This window comes from Seriola dumerili, unplaced genomic scaffold, assembly GCF_002260705.1.
Source record: "Seriola dumerili isolate Sdu_G_001 unplaced genomic scaffold, Sdu_1.0 BDQW01000017.1, whole genome shotgun sequence".
NCBI lineage: Eukaryota > Metazoa > Chordata > Actinopteri > Carangiformes > Carangidae > Seriola > Seriola dumerili.
In genome coordinates, this window is record NW_019174272.1 from 12,622,917 (window position 1) to 12,645,023 (window position 22,107).

The following is a 22,107-nucleotide window of genomic DNA, read 5'->3' on the forward strand; positions in this document are numbered from 1 at the left end:
ATATGTGAATGACAGGGTCGTCATCAGATTGATCAGGTTAATGCACTGCATTGTGCTACTAACTGTAGCTGGCAGAGAAGCCGAGTTCATTATGGAGACCTTTTTGTGTCAGGTCTGAGCAACTCTGAGCCTTTTGATGATGTGTAACCTGTGCTCTACGTTCTCTGTCCTCACAGTGGATCTCTAATTATTTAGTTACTTATTTTATTTTATAATTTAGTTGGTATTTGTTTACTACACAGATAATAATTGATATTAAAACATCTCTTGTAGTTGTCAAAATAAGTGATGAAGTAATCACAGACGGATTTGATTCCTGTTGTAAAGGTTTCTCATTTCACGTGTGGGACATTCAGGTTTGGACTGAAATGAACAAAGAGTGCAGGACCCTGCTGTGTCTCTGGTGCAGTGTTTCAGTTCTGTACTGGGCCATGAACTCATCGTTGTGTTTTACCTCTCATGCAGCTATTTTCCAGCAGTGTTTATGTTGAGCTTGGTTTTGTCTTCTATTGGCGCGTTTCCACCGCAGGAACTTTCCCCAGAAACATTCCCCAGGAACCTTTTGAGGAACTATGCATGTTTCCACTGCAGGAACCTCAAAAAAGTCCCTGGTCGGGGGGTAGTACTTACCAAAGGTTCAGGAACTTTTAGGGGAGTTGTCTGCAGTGCTGAACATTTCTGATTGGTCCAGTACTCGCTGCATTTGAATCCACTGGTCCATGACCTTGTCAGTTGTCTTTGTTTGACAGTTAATAGGCTGATAACTGGAGAAATTTATCACAGTCCCAGAGCAGATTAACCATAAGATTCATCCACATTTCCTTTCAGATGTCACCCTGATCATGTTAACATGAAACACAAACTGTAAACTGATGTAAATACGTAAGTAGACAGTGTTGCAAAAAGGTTGGTTACAGTGAAGTCCAACAACACGGTAAAACAGCCAGTTCAAATAATGTTTGAATTTACATCTGAGATGATTTGATATAAAAAAATATATACTACTCATATATACTGTATACACTGCTCACTACTATAAGCTTTGTGGTCCCTCAGACAGTTTGAGAAACCATTTGAAACAGTGTCACCGTGACGGACAGGAGTAGAGACTTGAGGTTCAATTAATGTCAAGGTTAAGAAATGGTACAGTCCACTTTAGGGGTGTCTGAAATTGTATTACAAGATTCTCCCATATTAACAATTACAAAAGGACGTTTCAACTGGGTTGGTTTTAGGGAGATACCATTGTTAACATAAGCTCTCTTATGTTTCCCTCTTTTTTTCTGGGTGTGAGTGGGAAAGGAAACTTTGTGTTTCTTACTCTGTAAAACTGTTGAATTGTGAAATGTGAAAACAAAAAAATCCCAAAAAAACAAACTGAGGTCAAAATGAATGAGGTCCATTGTTCTGTGGCTGGTGGTTAACATAGTCACATGGTTTTTGTTTCCTGCAGATAATATTTGAAGCCATCCGGGGCCCATCACTACGAAGTGACATTGCTATTGATGACATCAGTTTTAAAAGGGGACCATGTGAAGGTACAAGTCTGAAGATGCTGTTTGACTCTGAGCAGCTGTTGTGTGTCTGCTTGTGTCTGACTGTCACCTCTCCGTCAAACTAACAAACACATGTTGTTACACAAGAAAAAAAATCTCTTTTCTTTTAAAATCAGACGTTACTGTACTGTAGATATCTGTACCAGGTGAGTGTTTAACATCTGTGTTGTCTTGTCCTGCAGATCCTGGTGACATCACTCCATACTCAGGCTTCTCAGAGTACTTCAATGAGATTGAGAACTGATGTTGAGACTGGAGGGAAGAGCTTCTGTATAAATGCTTGGTAGTTTTTCAGAGTGTGAATGTGAACAATCCACCGAGACAATTTACAGACTTGTAGAGCAAAGCTTATGATGCGGCCTGGACCTGCACCTCCCTGTTCTGCTGTCAGCCCTCACTGCCCCAGTCCAGTACCCCTCAGTGTGTCTGCTTTAATCTTCAGTTTCAGATCATGGTTCAGGATGAGACAGGACAGGATCATGGAATATTGTGTACGTATTATACACAGGGGAATGACTGTGATTTCTTGTCCTGACATCACACCTCAGTTTCATAACATTCTCAGTTACAAACTCACAACCCAGAGTTCATGCCTGTTGACACTATGCACAAAATATCCTATGAATATATGTTTGGTCTGTCACAGTTTTGATCCAGAGGGAACTTGTTCAACATCCAGATCCTGACAGTTTGACTACAGAGTCGGTCTGAGACATAGATAAACGTAACAAGTGCTCCAGTGGTTCAGTATTACAGCTCCATAAGACTGGAGGACTGACATGTGACACATTAAAGAAAAAGAGTCCAAACAAAGGAGGCAGAATGGCCTGACTTTATCCTGCTGTGAGTCAAGCTCCAAAAACACTGATTCCTACAGTTCCCATGATGCACCTCAAGAGTATCTTTTCACTAGATACTTGATAAACAGTGGAGTCTTTCAAACTTAATGAGTTTATATTGTAGCCTGGGAGGCAGTGAGGTGGTTTCCATGGTTACTCTCTAACCTTCTCTGCATCTAAAACATCCTGACTGGGTCATGTTCAGAGGCAACAGGTTCACACCCAGAGTCCTGTCTGTGGTTTAGACAACAGCAGCTCTTTGGTTCTGGTTCTGGTTGGTGAAAGATGGTGGTTTTGGTTTAATGTAAATAAACAGGTTGTGTCTGAAGTCACTGAACTTTTTCTATAGGAGAACCAACCAGGATCTTTCCCTAACCTGAACCAAATCCTGTTCGACCCAGATATGTAACATTAAATGAACATTTCCTCTTTAACAGAAAACTTAACCTGGTTACAGTCAAGTTTCCTTCTGAACGTATTTACTGTCACTGAGTAGCTGTATATAAACCTAATTTCTAGGAGGTGCGGCTGCAGAAGAGTGTGACTTTTTTGAGGGGGGTGTCAATCAGAAAACATGTTTGATATGCTTAATAAAAAACAATGGCATATACTTATAAAAATGAACAGGACAGAAAAGTTTGTCTGTAATAACTTGTTTTAAATAAAATCCTGGTTGTCCCTGCAGTCCTTGACAACAGCAAACAGTGAACAACAAACTGCAGCTGCTGGATCAGCAGTATTAACTATGATGTAGGTGACGGGTGATTTTGAAGATTTTGTGACAAACTCACTTTAGTTTAAAGAAGAGCTCTTTTTCTTTATCTTTAGTGATTTAACAGACACTAAAAGAAAATGAAAATCCTAGACATGCCACTTTATTGAACACACATTTGTAGTAAAGGCCACTGACTGATAAAACATGCAGCATTTCACTGCAGACGTCAAAGGACCTGAGCCTCCTGAGGAAAAAGAGCCGGCTCTGCCTCTTCAGGTATATAGCATCTGTGTTCAGGTACCAGTCCAGTTTACTGTCCAGGTGCACACCTAGGTATTTCTAAGTGTGCATGACTTCACTGTCCTTCCCTTGAATGTTGACTGGCTGAAGGGTGGGCCTGGACCTCCGAAAGTCCGTGACCATCTCCTTGGTCTTGGAGGTGTTCAGAAGGAGGCAGTTCTTGTCGCTCCATTCACTGAAGGCCATCGTCCGATCCCTGTACTCCTCTTCCTGCCTGTTCCTGATACGCACCACAATAGCTGTGTCATCCGAGTATTTCTGGATGTGGCAGGACTCAGAGTTGTATTTAAAGTCAGCCGTATACAGGGTGAACAGGACTGGAGCCAGAACAGCCCCCTGTGGAGCCCCAGTGCTGCTCATCACTGTCCCTGAGACACAGTTACCCAGCCTGAGGTACTGTGGTCGTCTTGTCACGTAATCCAGACATGAAGCTGGGATCCACCCCCATCCCTTCCAGCTTGTCTTGTCTAGTGCATGTTCGACCTGTGGCTTCAGAAGGTGGAGAAGCAGCGGCTCCAGGGTCTTCATGATGTGTGATGTGAGGGCCACCAGTCTGTAGTCATTTATCTCCGCCAGTCGTCCTACTTTAGGTACCGGAACGAGACATGATGTTTTCCACAGGACCGGGAAGCTCAGCCAGCTGGGCTGCACAGTCCTTTAAGGGAGTGTGGAGGGAGTTGCAGCTGCAGTGTCAGGTTGTGCAGGAGAAGCTGCAGCTGAAGCAGTGGGAGAGAGAACAGGTGAGGCTGTGTCAAACCTGCTGTAGAACAGCTTGAACTCATTGGCCTTGTCCACATCACCTGATGTTGCCTGGCTGTTCTTCTCTTTATAGCCAGTGATGGCCTTATCCCCTTCCACACTTCTCTGGTGTTGTTGTGCTGCAGCTTCCTCTCTACTTTCTTTTTGTAGCCCTCCTTCGCCTGCTTTAATCTCCTCTTCAGCTCATGTTGCACACACAGGGCTTGTAGGAAGGCTGAAGAAAAACCAGATTATGATCTGATCTGATCTGCCAAGTGGTGGTAGAGCTGAAGCAGTGTAGGCCTCCTTTACATTTGCATACAACAGATCCAGTGTGTTATTTTCCCTTATGGGACCGTCAACACACTGAGTGAAGTCAGTCAGGTGAGAGGTGAGAGTGACATGGTTAAAATCCCCCAAAATTGCAATGAATTTATATGAAATTTTGTCATAATTGCTGCACTGTGTCAAATAGAAATTGACTTAACTTGAGGAATCAGATGATCTGTATCTGATTTTCTGACAGGAACAGAAATATAGAATAAACTAATCTCCATGTAGGAATTGATGAATTAGATGTTTAATAATTGACTCCATCCCAGAGAGGGAAAAGTAAAACTGATTATCATCTGTTCAGCTCAGGGAGGTGGTGGAGGATCAGTGCACTCGAAGACTCAGAGCTGAAAACTGTATGAAGACACAAATACTTCTGTATGCTGGTGCATAGTGTCACTGGGGCCTGTAGAGGAACCAGAACAGACAGAGCACACAGTGAAACCATGACAACATGAATCACAGGCAGTACACTTTCGCTCAGGCTGTATCCTCCACTGTCTCTGCAGCCTGCAACATGAGGACTGGGCATTCAGAGGATCTGACAGGCCTAATAAACCTTTGTTGTAATAATCCTCTGATCCACTGTATCCTTCTCTTCTGTATATACATATATATATATATATATATATATATAAGTATCTGTGGCTTCAGGGGGCACATGGGAAATGCACAGCTATTTTCAAAGCCAGTTAGTTATTCTGATATTTGTTGCATATGTCATCACTGACTTTATCCCAGATTATTTTTTCCTCAGTTAATTCCACTGTGACAAAGGATCTGAGTCCAGCTTCAGACTCTTACAGACTTTTCCTCGTAGATCCCGTATCACCTGTATCCGTTGAAGGTGCTGGAAACCTTCCTATGCAGACTCATTCCTGCCAGACCTGCTGCAAACACCTGAGTGCTCTGCTGTGTGTTTAGCTGTCCTTCTGTTCACCACTGCTGAGGTCTGAACCAGACTCCACTGACCTCTGTCACGGCTGTTTCTGAGATGTTTATTTTTAGGCAACCACAAAATGATTGATCACACTTTAAGAATCACTCCACTTTACTGTAACCTGTGTTGTTTTATACAGTATCTTTATATTTCCCATGATCACTCTGTACTAAGTAACTGCTGAGACACTGCAATAAATAGTCTGAGTCATCATTCTAACTTTCACCATCATGATTTTGGCTGAGTGAGTTTGGTTAACATGATTTAGTTCATGAGTCAAACAGCATCAGAATTCAGTGAATGAAGTGCATGTCAGATCACCTGAAGCCCCGCCCCTCACACCTGTCTGATGTCATCACTGAGGAACTGCAGCATGGTCCAACGTTCACGCCCGTGTTTGTGAAAGCAGGTGATGTTTGAAGCTCTATTTTAAATTTTAACACAACTTCACTGACAAGTGACATCTGACACTTTTCATGTGAGTAACCGAGAGCAGCACCATGAACGTGTTTGAGAACAGGCTGTCAGACTGTGTGTGTGTGTGTGTGTGTGTGTGTGTGTGTGTGTGTGTGTGTGTGTTGGGGGTATCCTCCTGTGTATGGTTCATCATGTCCACCCTCTTTGTGCTGGCTTTTCATCCTGCCATCCATCCCATACCTCCGCTGGCTCATTTCAACCTTAAGATGGAAGCTGGCATCAACAGGAGGATTGAAAAGACTGTTGAAGTTTAGACATAACACCACTGTAAAGTCTCATAACTTGGTATTCAAATGATGTTGGAGGCTGTCCATCTGAAAAACACTTAATATCAACAGCTACTGTCCACTGGACTTGTATTTGTCTGTGGAAGACGTTTCGCCTCTTATCCAAGCGGCTTCATCAGTTCTTATGTATTGGTCTCTCTAGAGAGAGACCAATACATAAGAACAGATGTATTGGTCTCTCTAGAGAGACCAATACATCTGGTCTCTGGATGATTGATTTGATGATTTTTAGCGGCTTCATCCATCATCAGGACAAAATCCCCCCTTGATTAACACTGTTAGCAACTGTTAATGTTGGGGTCACTGTTTTGTCATTTTCCACTCTTGCCTTCTTGTCTTACAGGTCACTAGGTAAAATAGTCAGATAATCAAAGTCTGTGGGAACATGTCAAACGTGAGTCATATTTAGCACTACAAACATGTATGTTTTGGTACTGGTAGTGCTCAGATATATTAATAAACCCACCCTGACAAAAATCAGATAGATATGACAAATTTGTGTTTTGTAATAGCTATCTATGTGAGCCGCCATTTTGGAATAAAATCACCTACATCACCTACAGTACGTCACAGGGTTGTTTGGATCCGTAAGAGAGTGAAGCATTTCTGAACACACATATCTATCTATCTATCTATCTATCTATCTATCTATCTATCTATCTATCTATCTATCTATCTATCTATCTGTCTGTCTGTCTGTCTGTCTGTCTGTCTGTCTATAATAGTTACTAGTAGTAGTTTTAGAGGCTGAATATCAGCTGTTATGTCATCAAATATCTGTAGGTTATTACAGTGCAGGACCAATAGAGGGCTCCAGAGCTGTTTGCATATTATCTAAGTGTAAATTGTTTATACTGGATGGCTGGGCAGAGGGTCAGCTGATCAGCTCTGTGGGTATTAAAAGTAGAATATTGTTCCAAAAGTGACTCATTGTGCTCACATTGGTTTCTGACGGCTACAATGTTTTTAATTTGCCACCAGATGTGTGATGGATTTTCTGCAGTCAAGCCATGTGAAGGAAGTCTATAAGGAAAACTAGCAAAAAAAACTTTAAGGGGCGTCGAGTGGCGCAGTGGGTTGAGCAGGCGCCCCATATGTAGAGGCAACAGTCCTCGCTGCAGTCGGCCCTGGTTCGAGTCTCGCATCGGACGGCCCTTTACTGCATGTCATTCCCCCTCTCTCTGCCTCCCCATTTCCTGTCTCTCTCTACTGTGCTATCATAAAGGCATAAAAAGCCCCCCAAAAAAAACTTTAATGAAAAAGGAAGAAAGAAGATGATGGTGAGAATAGACCTGCATGTGATAAGGTCTGGGATTATCTAACATTCGGAGTCCAGACGCGGTCCTGAGTCCTGCTCTGGTAAACAAGGAGTCACAGTAAGAAATATCTCTGTGGAGGTTTGGGTCAGCTGTGACCTGCTCTAAAGGAATCACGTGTGAAGTGGTTCTAATGGTTGTGGTTCTGTCATGTTGCCTGCTGTGTTTAGACCGACAGGTGTGTTCAATGACTCAGAGAGGCTCTGATGTGGTATTGCAGTACTCGCTAACTAAATGCCGTCTCTTCCTGCCTGGCTGACAGGTTTTAGTGCATGTTGGCCAGTCAGTAGAGCACATTACAGGCGGTGAAATTAAAAAAAGACAGAGCAGCTTCAGGCTTTATTATTATTATTATTTTATTATTATTATTATTCAGGCTCATTCTCGTGAACGTGACGTCTCAACACCTTCAGGGAACTTCTGTAGATTTGGCTCAAACATTCACTTGGACCCAAGGATGAACTGATTAGATTTTGTTGGTCCTAGGTCAAAGGTCAAGTTTCAGGCCATAATTCACAAATTCATACACTAATTATGACATAATTTAACACAAATGTCTAAAGGATGAAGTGATGATCTTTATATATCCAAAAGGTCAAAGGTCAACTTCACTATAACATAATGTTCTGTAAAAACACTTCTGGCCAATGCTGTGACTCAGGAAGGAGAGATAATGACCATATTTACTGTAACTAGGCTGGTTGATGGAGGAAGCAACCAGGAGAGGGTGATTCTAGTTCTTTTATATTTTCATTTGTTGTTTTTTATTTAGTAGAAATCCAGTTAGTAAATCATGTTAACTTTACTGCTTCATATCCACTGCAAAGAAATTATATAAAACAAAGAAAACAAACAGTATCCATGGTTACAGTATGAGGGGATTGCTATGCTGTGTGTATTGTAGGCAAAGTGGTTACAGGTAGTGGTGTGTGGATCAATACTGAAATATTGATACTTTTTATTCCAAACGTTTCTGTTCTACAATCGATTCTCACATTCAAAGATTGACACCTGAACTCAATAATTTGGGGTAAATGTGTCTTTTATCATCAACAGGGAAACAGTAGAAAGTACCAACGCTATCCAGTCTTAATAATACCTGGCTGATGGAACTAGGCCTACTGATAATGGCCGAATGCAAACAAACTCGTGTGTGGAACTTCTTCAGACAAAAAATGTGAATCTGGAATGGTTTGTAAAAAGGTTGAGGCAAGCCTATTTATTATCAGGCCTATTTCCCTTCTCTGAACATAGTAAGCTTTTATACAGAGTATCGGTATCGGTATCGTATCGGTGTCGTATCAGTATCGTATAGGTAACAGCGATACCAGCCTGGGTATTACTTGGTTTTGGATCGGAAAGGAAATCAGTGGTATCGCACATCACTATAGTTACAGGCAAGGGTTGCCAGATCTTAACCAAAGTCTGATAGCCCTGTGAAATTGCTGACAGCTGATATGATCGTCACATTACGTTACGTTACATTACACTATGAGCGAGAGAGAAAGAGGCGTGATGAAAAAAGCGAGTATGTCCTGTTTTGCTCGCATCGCTCTCTCTCCTTCTCTTTCACTGATAATAAATAATAATAAATAATAATTCTTAAAAAAAAAAATAATGCATCTCTCTCATTGACTGAGAGACTGAACTGTCGACCTCCGCTCTTAAATGTCAGTGCAGCCCCTACACAGAACAAGCATCTCTATTACAATCAGCTGATCGGTGTGTGTGCGCGAATGTTGCAAGCATGGTTATATGCGCTTTGAAACTGTCGCATATTAATTTAATACTACAAACAATAAGAATTTACGACATTAATGGGAAAACCATTTGACATTTGCAACCCAAACATTTACAACCCAAGTGTTTTATCTGATATAAAACTAAAGGAAATGAATTCCTCCTGCGTGTTCGGTCAGAGCGCCCTCTACTGGTTTAAATGTCTTCAGCCTGCATTGAGCTGCTGCAGAGCTCAGGCCTGTTCGACGAAGCAACAGTTCAACTTTTCGTTAACTCGCTTAACTAAACATAACCAGCATGTGTCCGCTCTGGTTTTAAAAACAGAGCTATTAACAAACAGAGGAGAGTTTATCACAGCTTCGTTTTAATTGAACGAAGATTCTTTACTCCGACAGGATTCCTGACTGTACTGATGCTCTTACTCTTCCTCATCACTGCAGCTCAGAATAACATGAGGAGACTGTGTGACCAGAACTGGAAATAAAAACTAAACTCCTGATGTCTTTAATTAGAACAATGATCCACACACTGTTGAATATTTCCCATGATTATAAATCTGACTTATAATTTTCAAATATTTCAGTCAGACTGACTCATCAGACATCCACTACTTCTGTTTTCTCTCTCTCCTCTCTGCAGCAGAAACAGTCTGACATTAACTCCAACTGTTTTATCTGCATCTCATGCTCATAACAGTTTGTTCATCATCAGGCTGAAATGCGAAAATACTGAGTAAGAAACTTAATGATAAATCATCCACTTATTTACAACATATCCTTAATCTGACTTTAATAGTAATTTAGAAATATTTCTTTTAATTCAAGTTATGTGATAATCCTTTTCACCTAGTTGAATATCACTTTTGGACGTGGTTATAACCGAGCTTATTGGAAAGTATCAGCGTGTTTTCACATATCATATTAAATACTTCTTTCACGGTTCAGAGAACGTTGCTCATAATTAACAACTCCACTTCTTTCACATGAACGCGCTCGTAGCTGGAACAGGTAAACCCAGAGTTAACTGAGCCAGTTGGTAACCTGCTTCGTAGTACAGGTTATCAGGACTAAAAGTTATCCTGGGCATGTTGAACTTGCTTCGTAGTACAGGCCACAGTACTGTGATGTAATGTTGTTGTAATGTAGAAAAGCCTGTTCACTAAGAGCAGCTCTGTAGGTTAGAGAACATTAGGAGCCGCCAGAGGGCAGTAGAAGACCAGAACCACCCACCAACTACTGACAACATGAGCTGACAGCAGCGGACTGCAGACTGAGTTACAGTTCAGAGAATCTCTGTAATATTTATGGGCTGGAGACTAAAATTTATTTGAATGATTATTATCATGTTTGATTGTCACCATTTCAAGTACAGGTAGAAACAATGAGCCTCAGGTGCGACTGAATAAATACTTTCAAGTCTTTATTTTTCTCTGTTCAGTTCTGTTTCAGCATTTAGCAGTTTCACTGCTCATCCACCTGAATGTTCTTCTCTACTCCCTGAGTTCAACTTCTAACCTATGGAGAGATTCATCAGTTAATGGTTAATGGTTTTTGTGTTGGGTTCACAAACTAAATCACTGTTTGTGATGTTGATCATAGAGAAAATGACATTTGTGGCCTTTGGTTTCATTTCTCACCAAAAAATTTGTGAAGCAAATTAGCTGTTAGCATTTAACATTATTTTTCTTTTATGGCTGCATTGTTCCACAAAATGGAAAAATTGCATGTTTGCATCTCTTCATTTCCCCAAATGTGAACGTTACAGTGTCCAATAGGCTGTTTAAAAAATTCAGAGATGACTCTGAGAAAGCTTGGGTGGACCAGATGTTAGGTTTTTTCTTATACTCTCAGGTTTTTGATCAGGGATTGGTTGCACCACACAAGTCAGTAATGATGGAGCTCCAGTGTGGCATTAAAGGGCATTATGGGTATTTCAGTGTTCAGTAACCTGCTGGTAGATATGACTCTGCTTGTTAAGGAAAACATGTCATTTTCTAGGTGAAGACTTGTAAAAGAGTAAAATATCTTGCTTTGTGTCCCAGTGTTACTCAGTGCTGTGACTTCTGTTTGAGTGGAGGAGATTAGCAGGTGAAGTGTCATTGATAGACCAGGATAAAACACTGATCTGTTATTGATCTGGATGAATTCGGATTGAACTCATCTGCTGGAATAAAGAGAGAGGAGCAGGAACAACAGCCATGTGACAGGTAGACCTAACCCGCTGTCCCAGATGACGCCTCCTGAACCACAGGACACAGTCATTACACTGCTCAGAATAAAAAAGGCTAAATAAATTATTGAAGAGTTGATGCCCTTGCACCGAGAAGCACCTAATTAGCTTGTCATCATTAGTGGAGGTGGTCAGTGTGTGACAGTTGTGAAGCCATTGATTGCACCCGGCGATTTGGTCGACAATCCCTGGAGGTTAATCATTGACAGGATGGAGGGGTCAGCCTCTCCACGGCTCAAGGCGTACGGGGTCGGTCGATAACCCTTCATCTGGAACTCCCTGAGAATTTGTCTCGAGAGCCGCGGCTCCTCAAATCACCGATAGCTCCAACTTTATGAAGAGATTAGAGACATGGAGGGCCTTGGAGGACGAGGAGGCAGCAGGGTAAGGTGAGCAGCCAGCTGTCTGAAAACAATGGAGACAATAGAAAACACATGTATTATGAGAAAATCTATGCTGCAACCCAGGGACATGAACCATTTTTAATATGTATCCCCCCAGTATAAATAAATAAATGCAATGCAAAATGTGCAAAATGGGGGGTTTGAATTCAATGTGTGTGTGGGGGCTTTCTAACGTCTCCTCTGCCTGCCTCACAGCAGTGGCTCTGTCCTCAGCTTTCTGTTCCTGTGCATTGCAATAGATAATTGAAACACTGTAGATAAATGTAAGTAGCAGTAGCTAACTATCTAGCTTGTTTAATACGCTTTACTTTTCCGTCTTAAGAGTCTTTCATCACCAATATAGAATGTCATATACGCTTAGTTCGTCTTTTACCGTCGTTTTTATAATAGGTACCCAGTCTGCTTTCTTTAATGTTAAACAATATTAACATACATGTGTGTTCATTTTGTAATTCATACTCCGCTATAGTGAGAGAAGAAAGAGAGAGCAGAAGAAAGTCGCCAGTATTGCCCCCAGAAGAGATACTCATCTTTTCATTACTAAAATGGATTTGTTTTGCATTTATTTATTTATAATTATGTCATTTTTTTTTGTTTTTCATAGTTTTTTTTTTTTTTTAACGTCTAGTAGGTGTGGAGCAGTTTTCATACGAACTGGGTCTCCATTGTGTTTGTTTCATACACACACACTCACACACACACACGGAAGCGGGGACGCAATACAGATTGTGGCCTACAGGTGGCAGTAATGTGCCAAAAAAAAACAGAAGAAGTCCGATAGCAAGCTGAGGAACTAGCAGAACCAGAGATAAAATCTTTTTTATTCCACACATTCTTCTTCCTCACCTGAATTACCCACAATTCAGCTGGACCTCTGTTGTGACAACTTTTAACAAACATTCAGGAGAACTCCCCAACACCTGGAAACACACAGAGGTGGGAACATTTAACAGATGTCTCCTACATCAGACAGGTGACAGGTGTAGCCGCAGCAGACTAACCTACCTGTTCTTGACGTGTCCTCACCTTTGTATTTACTGAGCAAACATCTTTACATTCCTGTTCAAAGCTGGGGTCAAACACCTGAACAGGTATGTTTTGTGGTTTAGAACAACAAATGAAAGACTGTTAGAATAAACTCTTCAGAGAAAAAGATATTATTCTTTAATGTATGATCTGGAACAGACTCAGAGGTTGCTGAACTGATTTACAGCGTAAAATGGGACGAGGTCACGAGTGCGGATGAGGATGCGCTTGCCTCCTCTGCCCTCCTGTCTACAGGCCCAGTGTTTTTATGTTACCAAGTAGCTGATCAATATCACTGATCATTATTGAGCTCACATCTGCTCTGCTTTTTCCTCCCCCTGTCGCCCCCCTCCCCTCCCCCGGTAAAGCTGAGTGTTGGACTGAATCCTCTGTTGGAGGTGCTTCTGCTGCAGGATGGAGACTGACCACAGGGAAACGACACCACAGTGAGTGTAAACATATGATGTTGAAGTGATGCAGAGTGTTCAGATACATTAGAGGAGGGAAGACTCCTTCACTTTGTTTTTATTTGTCTTTTAATGTCTCATTTTAATGCATCTCTATGGCTCTGTAAAACACTTTGAACTGTCCTGTGTCTGCATGGTGCTGCATAGATAAACGGACACACAGTACACACCTACAGTTATACCTGAGGCCTGCTGTACTACGAAGCAGGATTTGAGGTTATCGAGGTAAATTACAGTTTAACTCTTTTTTCAGTCCTACGACAGTCATTCACGTCTTACTGGAGTAAATCACCATGGTAACTTTCACTAAACTCCTAACCTGCTCCAGCGCAGGTTACCTTCAGAGGATCAGATCAAAACCTGTCAACCTCCAAACTGCTGACCAATCAGATCACTGGAAAAAAGGAGTCATTATTCTTCCAGGGATCCTGACAGAGACATAAGAGTTTACAATGAAGTGATCAGTAATAAAAAGCAGTAGATACAAAATATAAAAAATCAGTGGAATAGTTTTCCATGTGTCCCCTCTGGTTTTAAAACAGAGTTTAACTAATAAAGGCACAGAGAGTTTATCACGCTAAATGAATACATAATAACTATTTCAGCTTCATTTGAACTGAACAGAGATTCTTTAATCCGGATTCCTGACAGTGATGAAGCTTTTACTCTCTTCTTCATCACTGCAGCTCAGAATAACATGAGGGGACTGGAAATAAAAACTAAACTAAATGATCCACACACTGTTCAATATTTCCATCATAATAAATGAACATTTCAGTCAGACTGACTCATCAGACATCGACTACTTCTCCTCTCTTTTCTTTCTCTCCTCTCTACAGCAGAAACAGCCTGACATGAACTTAAACTGTTTTATCTGCATCTCATGTTCATAACAGTGTGTTCATCATCAGACAAATGTTAAGTCAATGTTAGGTTCAGTTAGATAATGAAAAGTTATCCTGGGCATGTTCAACATGCTCCGTAGTGCAGGCCTCAGCTGTCCATGGACACAGTGATGCTCCGGTACCTGGACTTCAGCTGTTCCTGTGGAGTCTTCTGAGCAGCCACTAGGGGGCGCTGTTCTACAGCACACTGTGTCACTACAGTGTTCACAGTATTCAAAACTACGTAAAGATACAAATGAACTTGTGGCACATTCCTGCATTAAAACCTACCTGATGTTCAGTCAGGTCTTCTCTGGTGATTTAAGACACTGTAACCAGCCTCAGATTAAACTGTGGAAGGATCTGTATCTGAATCATGTGAAGGCTCCTGTCATACAATCAGAGGACACTCTCCTGACTCCACAGCTCCATAGTATCATCAGGTTCAGGTTGTGACTGAGATGAAGCAACATGCTTGTTGAGTGAGTCCAGATCAGGGTCAGCCTGAGACTCTCTGGAATCACTAGAACCAGCACTAAGCCCCACTCTGGTGTCCCAGTACAGACCAGTATGGACGTACAGCAGTCACTACACTTCAATATTTTATAATCACAGCAGCACATTGGTCTTCGGTGTTGTTAACAGCAAACTGTGATTAAAACCAGGTCATCACTTATAATAATAAACAGGTAATGAATTAACATGGCAAAATAATCACTGTCTCTTCAGTAGTTGTACAGACACATGGAAACAACTCTCTGATAAATACATCAGTTCTGAATTAAATAATGAAAAGGCAAAATGTTAAAATACAGCTCTTAGTTTTCTTCATGGAGTCACCTCCACACAGAGAAGAAAAGATCAGATTTATTTTTGTCTGAATAATGAAATTGAATGTGTGATCAGGCTCCAGATCGACCTGTGATTCTGCACCGAGCAGACTGAAAGAATCACGATCAGATTTATTTGTCACTTCCATAATATACACTTTGCATTACGTGGGAGCGTATGACAGAGACACAAATTAAAAACAGAGACATATTTATGTGCAGTGTACAGTAGCTTATAGAACTGAAGTGAGTTAGAAGAGACAGCTGCTGTAACTAAAACACAACTGACAAATCACTGTGTGATTATTCTTCTCTGTTCACAGTCAACACTGAGGCAGCAGATACAGGTATAACAACACGACAACACACAGAACACAGGAAATAACAGGTGATAAAATAAGACACAACACACTTCTTTCTTTCTTTCTTTCTTTCTTTCTTTCTTTCTTTCTTTCTTTCCTTCCCTCCCTGTGATAATTGATCTGTCTCAGGTAAATGACAAACGCTCCATCACACTGAGTCTTAATGGTGGAGTCTCTGTGGTGAGTGCTGCTCACAGAGCAACAGTTCTTCACTTCACACCGTGTTTAATAAGTGAATGTATGATTTAAAGTAAAGTCACGTTATATAACTAGAAACAAACGGTGGAGCAGGTTTCCACTTTAAGGAGTGGAGCAGGTGGATGTTGTTAGGGTGGAGCAGACGGCAGTGAAGGAGGCTATCGTAGGTGTCGTCTCTCTCTCAGAGTCGGTGGAGGACAGGTGAGCCTTTTCTCTCCGCCTGTACATGACATGTAACAGGAGAGGTCGAGATCATACATTTACATTTACTCCTCTGTCAGACTTACAGTGAGGGACATCACTAAAGCTAAGTACTACATCTGTTTAATAAGTGAAGGAGATCAAGTAAAGACCGTAAAGACGAGTCTTCATCAGATTCTTGAAGATAGAGAGAGAGATGCTCCTGCTCTGATAACATCAGGGAACCACAGACCAGAAGAGTCTGGACTGAGAGTGTCTGGGAATGGCAATGGAGGGGGAACGCAGCGGCTGAGAAGGAGCATAAGGCTGAAGGATTGAGTTCAAGTAGATGGAGCAGACCCAGAAGTTAATCTGAAGGCAGCATCAGCGACATGTGACCTTTTAATACCGACGAACACACAGGTGGACACACAGGGGAGGGGTCCTGTGGAGATGGTCTATATATTTATTAGACTCATACAGTTTAAACAGAGCAGAGTGTCTGGATGTGTTAATGAGCAGCAGCATCATATCAGTGGTGGATTTTATACGATTTTCTGCATCAGTGTGATGAACTGAAGATAAACTTGATACACACATGACAGTAGAAGGACATCAGTCTGTAGTAACATACATAAAAACACATAAATAATGAATAATATCTTCAGGATCTCATATGCATAAATTAACATAAATAAAAAATCATCAATATAATAAAAACAGCAACAGCAACTATATGTAATTACACTATATGCATGGATACTTTAATATAAAATTACATCTAATAATCGTTATATATAGCTTTACAAAAGTTAGAAAAAAGTTTTCCAACTGGTTTTCCTGCATTAAAACAATTGAAAACAAATAAATGAATGTATTATTTTAATGAGATGAAGTGTTGTAAATGAGCGGAGGACCTGACAGAGGGGTGGTGGTCTCCCTGGAGCCGGGCCTCCGCTCTCAGTTGCTCCGTATTGACGCGGGCAGCAGGCAGCAGGGGGCTGATCTCTGCCTCCAGAGGTCATCCTCTCCACTGTTACCACTTGTTGCCAAAAGCAGCTCGAGGCTCCGCCGTTCAACACCAAACACACTTCAACTACTAACTCAGACTGCTGCCCGGACCTGGATGCTGAATGCGGAGACCCGGACCCAGGACTGAAAGAAGACTCCGAACCCTCTGATAAATCATTTCGCGCGTCTGACGGAGAGAAGCATGGTTGATAACACGAGTATAGCAACTAAATCTGCGTTGGTAAGCGGCCAGGACTTCTTATTTCTACCGGACTCAGCTGATTGTGTCTGAACGTTTGATTCTGCTCATGTTACACACTGAGACTGTGTGTGTGTGTGTGTGTGTGTGTGTCTGTGTGTCTGTGTGTATGTGTGTGTGAGAGAGTGTGTGTGTGTATGTGTTTGTGTGAGAGTGTGTGTGTGTGTAGCTGTGTGTGTGTGTTTGAGTGTGTGTGTGTGGACAGTTTAACAGTGTTTTAGCTGCTCACTAGAAGTTTTCTCCTCCGTTTGTTTGTTATTGTTTGTTACTGTGAGGTGTTTCAGAACCAGACTCAGATTCCGTACCTGTGTCAGTGTGTGTGATCAGGATCACAGGTAGACCTTGTGTGTTTTCATGGTAAAGTGCCGGTGAGTCGTTACCTACCGTCCTCTCGTCCCACTCCTGCAGCAAGGCTCCTTCTCGTCCGCCGGTAGCCTTCCCCTCCAGGCTCCCTCCGCCTCCTCCCACAGCCCGTTCACCGGCGCCCTGTCCCACCAGGCCGGCAGCGGCGGCATGAAGCTCGAGGCGGTCATGGAGAACCTGCAGCGCCAACAGGCAGCCCGGCTGGCTCTGGAGGAGAAGCTCCGACAGGCAGAGAAAGAGAAGGACCTGAGGTCCATGGTGGAGTCCCAGATACACCAACAAGCCCTGGCGTTCCGCCACTACCAGGCGGCGATGCGCGGCGCCCTGGCCGCCGGAGTGGCCAGCTCGTCCCCCGTGGTGACGCTCCCTCACATGGAGGTCCGCAGGGTGGACGGGGACGGGAGCTCCTCCAGACCGGGCAGCGAGAAGGAGCGGGACGAGGAGGGAGACGACACGGAGGAGCAGGAGATCCTGGACGAGGAGGAGGAGGACGAGGAAGACGTCGGGCTGAACCACTACCACCACCGACAGTCCTCGCTCCAAGGAGCCTGCCTGTCTCCGAAGAGCGCCCCTATGCATCTCATGGCCCGAGTCCCGGTGGCCCCAGCCCGCCGCGCGGAGTCTCCGTCGGCGCAGCCACAGTCCCAGCACCACGAGTGGACTTACGAGGAGCAGTTCAAACAGGTAGGACCGCACTGACCCACTGAGGCTGATACTAATTAGACTGAGACTTTATAACGGCTTTATAAACTGCAACTTAAACTTTTATTAATGGTCTTATTCACTATTTAGTTAATTAATTAATAATAAAAACTTTCACGCTGTGAGTGACAGACTGGATGACAGGCAAAATCCACTGTAGAGGATCTGGATCAAAATCCAGGTCATAAACATTTAAAACTGAATTATGACAAACTAGAAAATAAAAAGACTAAGTAAGGAAACATTAATAATGAGAACATTTCTCCCTGTCAGGCTGTTTGGTTATCATACAGTAATAAATTATGGTGATCCATATTAAGTTAATAAAAAACAGATTTTGGTTGAAGCTCTCTCTCAGAAGGTAGAAGGTCACATGGCTCAATAATTTATTAATTATAATTAAATGCTGATAATTGATCTGTGACACTTCAGTGATTTGTTAACTATTAATAAAGCCATTATAAAGTTTTAGTTTGTATTATACTGAAGGCTGCTCCTCCAGGTTAATGTTCCTGGTTACTGACAGTCAGTTACTGTCTGTCTGTCTGTCTGTTTCCCGCCGCCAGCGGCAGATCTATACTCTCCATGTCATCTCTTATTTATGATGGATCATTTACGGACTTCCCTAAATGTGATGTGTACATTAGTGACTGCATTAGTGCCGCACATTAAAGCAACCCAATGCATGGAAATGCAATTTAAATAGAGGTTGAAACCAATAGCCTCAGTGCAGAGAGAGTAATATGTGGAGGATGGTGAGACGAGTCAGTGGAGCGTCCAGCTTCTTCTTTATTAAAGGTTTATTAATAATCATTCTTATTGTAAGGTCAGTGTGTGTATGAGTGGACAGCTAACAGCAGTTTTCCCTGTTCAGCTTCAGATGGATTTAAAATACACCTCTTACCATTATTATCAAGCTTTTCCTTTAATCTGAAAACACTTTTATTTTCATTACGGCCAGCTTCCTGTGGCCGAGCTGCGTGCTGTGTGTAAAATCAGCCTCCATGCTTCAAAGATTCCTCAGGATGTGCTGTTATTGTGGGGGTCATTTGTATGTAGTCATTCAGTGTAATGGTCATGGGACAATAAAAGGATGCTTATGGCTGCTAGGCAGACAGAGTGGAGCCAGCATGCTAAGCATGCCCAAAGCTGCAAAACAAAACCACATTTGAAGGCAGTAAATGCATCTTTGGAAATAGGAACAAGATGTGGGCTAAATATAAAAAGGCCCCAGTGAGGCGGACCAGTTTTAATCTGATCTCGACCAAAAGGGACCAGTCTGTGTTTACAGTGGCTCCTGAGTAACTTCTGTCATGAGAGTCAGAGCTGGAAGAAACTAAAAATAGATTGAACCTGCTTTTGTTTTTATTTTACATCAGGTTTTTGTCTTAAAACCATTAATTAAAACCATGAGTCAGATATTCAGTGACAGGCTGCAGAGTTCAGCAGAACCTGTAGAGATGAGACTTTAAACATAAAAGAAATTCCTGTGGTGACAGAAAAAGATGCTGAGAGGAGACGACACAAAGACCTGAGGCTCAGAGAGGGAGGGGGGGGCTGCTGCGTGTAGTTTTGGCAGTGGATCAGGAAATGCAGGAAACTGGACCTGGTGGTATTCCCGCCTGGCTCACACCCAAAAATGCTGGGATCTCCCTGTCTGGCAGCGCGTGTGTGTGTCTGTGTGTGTGTGTGTGTGTGTGTGGCTGGGAGTCGGCTTTGTGCCAGACGATTACGACAGAAAGAAAACGGTGGGTTACACACTCCACTGTGTTTCCTCTCTGAAACACGCACACATTATTTACAGGCGTGTTGGCAGGGATATGTGAGCCTGCAGGCGTCTGAGGAGGAGAGTAAACTGTTCACACTCACAGCTCCATCCAGAGAGCTGCGTGGAAATGTGTTTTATCTGCGGCTGCTGACTCATCCACATATCTACAGCGAGTCTCTCTTTTACAGCCTCCGTCCCATGTTTGAAGGCCGCTGGTGAAAATGCTTTGAACTTTTAGTGTCGTCACATTCTGTAGGTTGATTTTCAGTTCACTGGGCTCAAAACTAGTTATGACAAGAAATATCATAAACACTACTTCAGAAATAATCCAGAATGTGTGTGTGTGGTTCTGAGGGAAAATGTTGAACTGATACTGAAATATTCCAAAACTTTTCAGGCTGCTCAGTCTCCTGTTCATTTTTTAAATAATAGCATCATTTTAATGTGTGAACGTTGATGGACAAAGTGATGGAGTCTAATATACACGTGTAGCAATGAACACAACACGACAAACATAATACTAAAACACCAAATACTAAAACAGTCAAAACTCGAACTGAAGTAAACTCACAGAAATCTGGATTATTCATAATGTTTGTGTAGTTTGTGTATATTTTTTTAGATTAGATTTATAGAATGTATTTATTTTTATTTATTTTTATTAAGGAAGCGTGTGCAACATAAATGTCATTATCTGACGCTTTGCACCAGATTATAGCTTCAAGCAAGAATCTGCAAGAGGTGGAGGGATTAATCCTCAATTTATCCTCAGTCCAAGAGACAGAGACACACACTATGTTAATGTGTGCAGTCAGAAACATTACACAACATTTCTCCGTGTTTGTAACATAAGCTCTGCATCAAAGTTCAGTATTAGGTATAATAGGTGTCTGAATTTATTCATTACAGTCAAAGCAGCAGGAGAAAAAACAGGGATTTCAATGTAAAGTTAGAAAATCCTTTAACTGAACTGTTTTCCTTTAGAGTTTTATGATATTTTATTTCGAAATCTGTTGATATAATATTTGGAATGGGAGTGAAAACATCAATGACAGAGGGAACCACTTGCAGTCAAAATCTGGACCTTAACCAAAGTGAACCGACCGGTGTGTGTGTGTGTGTGTGTGTGTGTGTTTCTGTGTTGTGTTGTGTTTTTGGACAGGTCTTTCTCTGTACTGACTGTCACTCACATTTTAAACTGACTGTAAATCATCACAGAGTCATAAGAATGATTTTCCTTTGAACAACATGAACTTGATGAATTTCCCACAGTTCATCGTTGTGACCTCTGTAATTAAAGAGGTGGGCTGTCTCATTGTGTGTAGTAATTCTGTCATTTTCTAGAAGCTTCCTGAGGCAGATGGTGAGGGGATGTTACATGTTGAGAGAGTTGTTTTTTACAGTCTGCGGCGGCTCGTTGAAAACTGGCTCTTCTATACTGATATGCGCCCAAGCAGCTTTTATGTTACTGCTGGAAATCTTCAGGGACAGAGACATGACCCCTCCCTCCCTGAGCGAATGATGCCGTGAACATGTCGGAGTGTGGGCTTGTGTTTGTGGAGCCGCTCCTTCCCGTGGATTGTGCCTCTTCCAGCTTGTTTTTCCAACAACTATAGAAAAGTGTTGGAGGAGGAGGAGCTGCAGCTCTGCTGGTGTATGATTTCACCCCCTCCCCCTGCCACTCAAATCATCCACACTGCAAAAATATCCATCTTCAAACATCGTGGTGCAGCAGTGAGCTCTGTAACGCACATGTTTGTGAAGCAGAGAGGGAAAAAATAAATCTACATGTTACCAATGCAGCTCTGTTTCAATAAAATCAGATGATAAGAAGAACAGACAGAATGACTCTTGGTTTGGTCTCATGGTGAAGATATTTTTTGCAGTTTGGCTCATTTTGCACCAAATCAAATATCAGTCTGAAACTCTTTGTTCCTCATTAATGAGACTGTGAGACTGAGGCTGACTCAGATATCTGAGCAGTACACTGGCTTTTATCTATTTTTTAACACACAAACACACATTTCCTTTCATTTTCTGGTTTGAAAATCAAGTGGAGATCCATCAGAGTGAACATCAAGTCTGGATCAAGCAGGTTCAAACATTCAGCTTTAAAATCTTGGATGAATGAATGGAAGCAAACAGATCTCTGGAATATTATGGTTCACATTTACACAGGAGAC

The 22,107-nt window shown here is 42.0% G+C and overlaps 2 protein-coding genes across 2 annotated transcripts in view; both read left to right on the top strand.

The window, feature by feature from the left end:
- The window catches only part of mamdc2 (MAM domain containing 2), a 28,043-nt gene extending 24,964 nt beyond the window's left edge, over positions 1–3,079 (top strand). Inside the window, exons 13-14 of the mRNA XM_022756360.1 lie at positions 1,454–1,538; positions 1,739–3,079. Of these exons, the coding sequence (XP_022612081.1) occupies positions 1,454–1,538; positions 1,739–1,800 (147 nt within the window). The 3' untranslated portion in view covers positions 1,801–3,079. The remainder of the gene's footprint in view (positions 1–1,453; positions 1,539–1,738) is intronic.
- Positions 3,080–16,746: 13,667 nt separating this feature from the next.
- LOC111230193 (AT-rich interactive domain-containing protein 3A-like) overlaps positions 16,747–22,107 on the top strand; it is an 89,405-nt gene continuing 84,044 nt past the window's right edge. The window contains exons 1-2 of the mRNA XM_022756838.1: positions 16,747–17,073; positions 17,500–18,138. Of these exons, the coding sequence (XP_022612559.1) occupies positions 17,035–17,073; positions 17,500–18,138 (678 nt within the window). The 5' untranslated portion in view covers positions 16,747–17,034. The remainder of the gene's footprint in view (positions 17,074–17,499; positions 18,139–22,107) is intronic.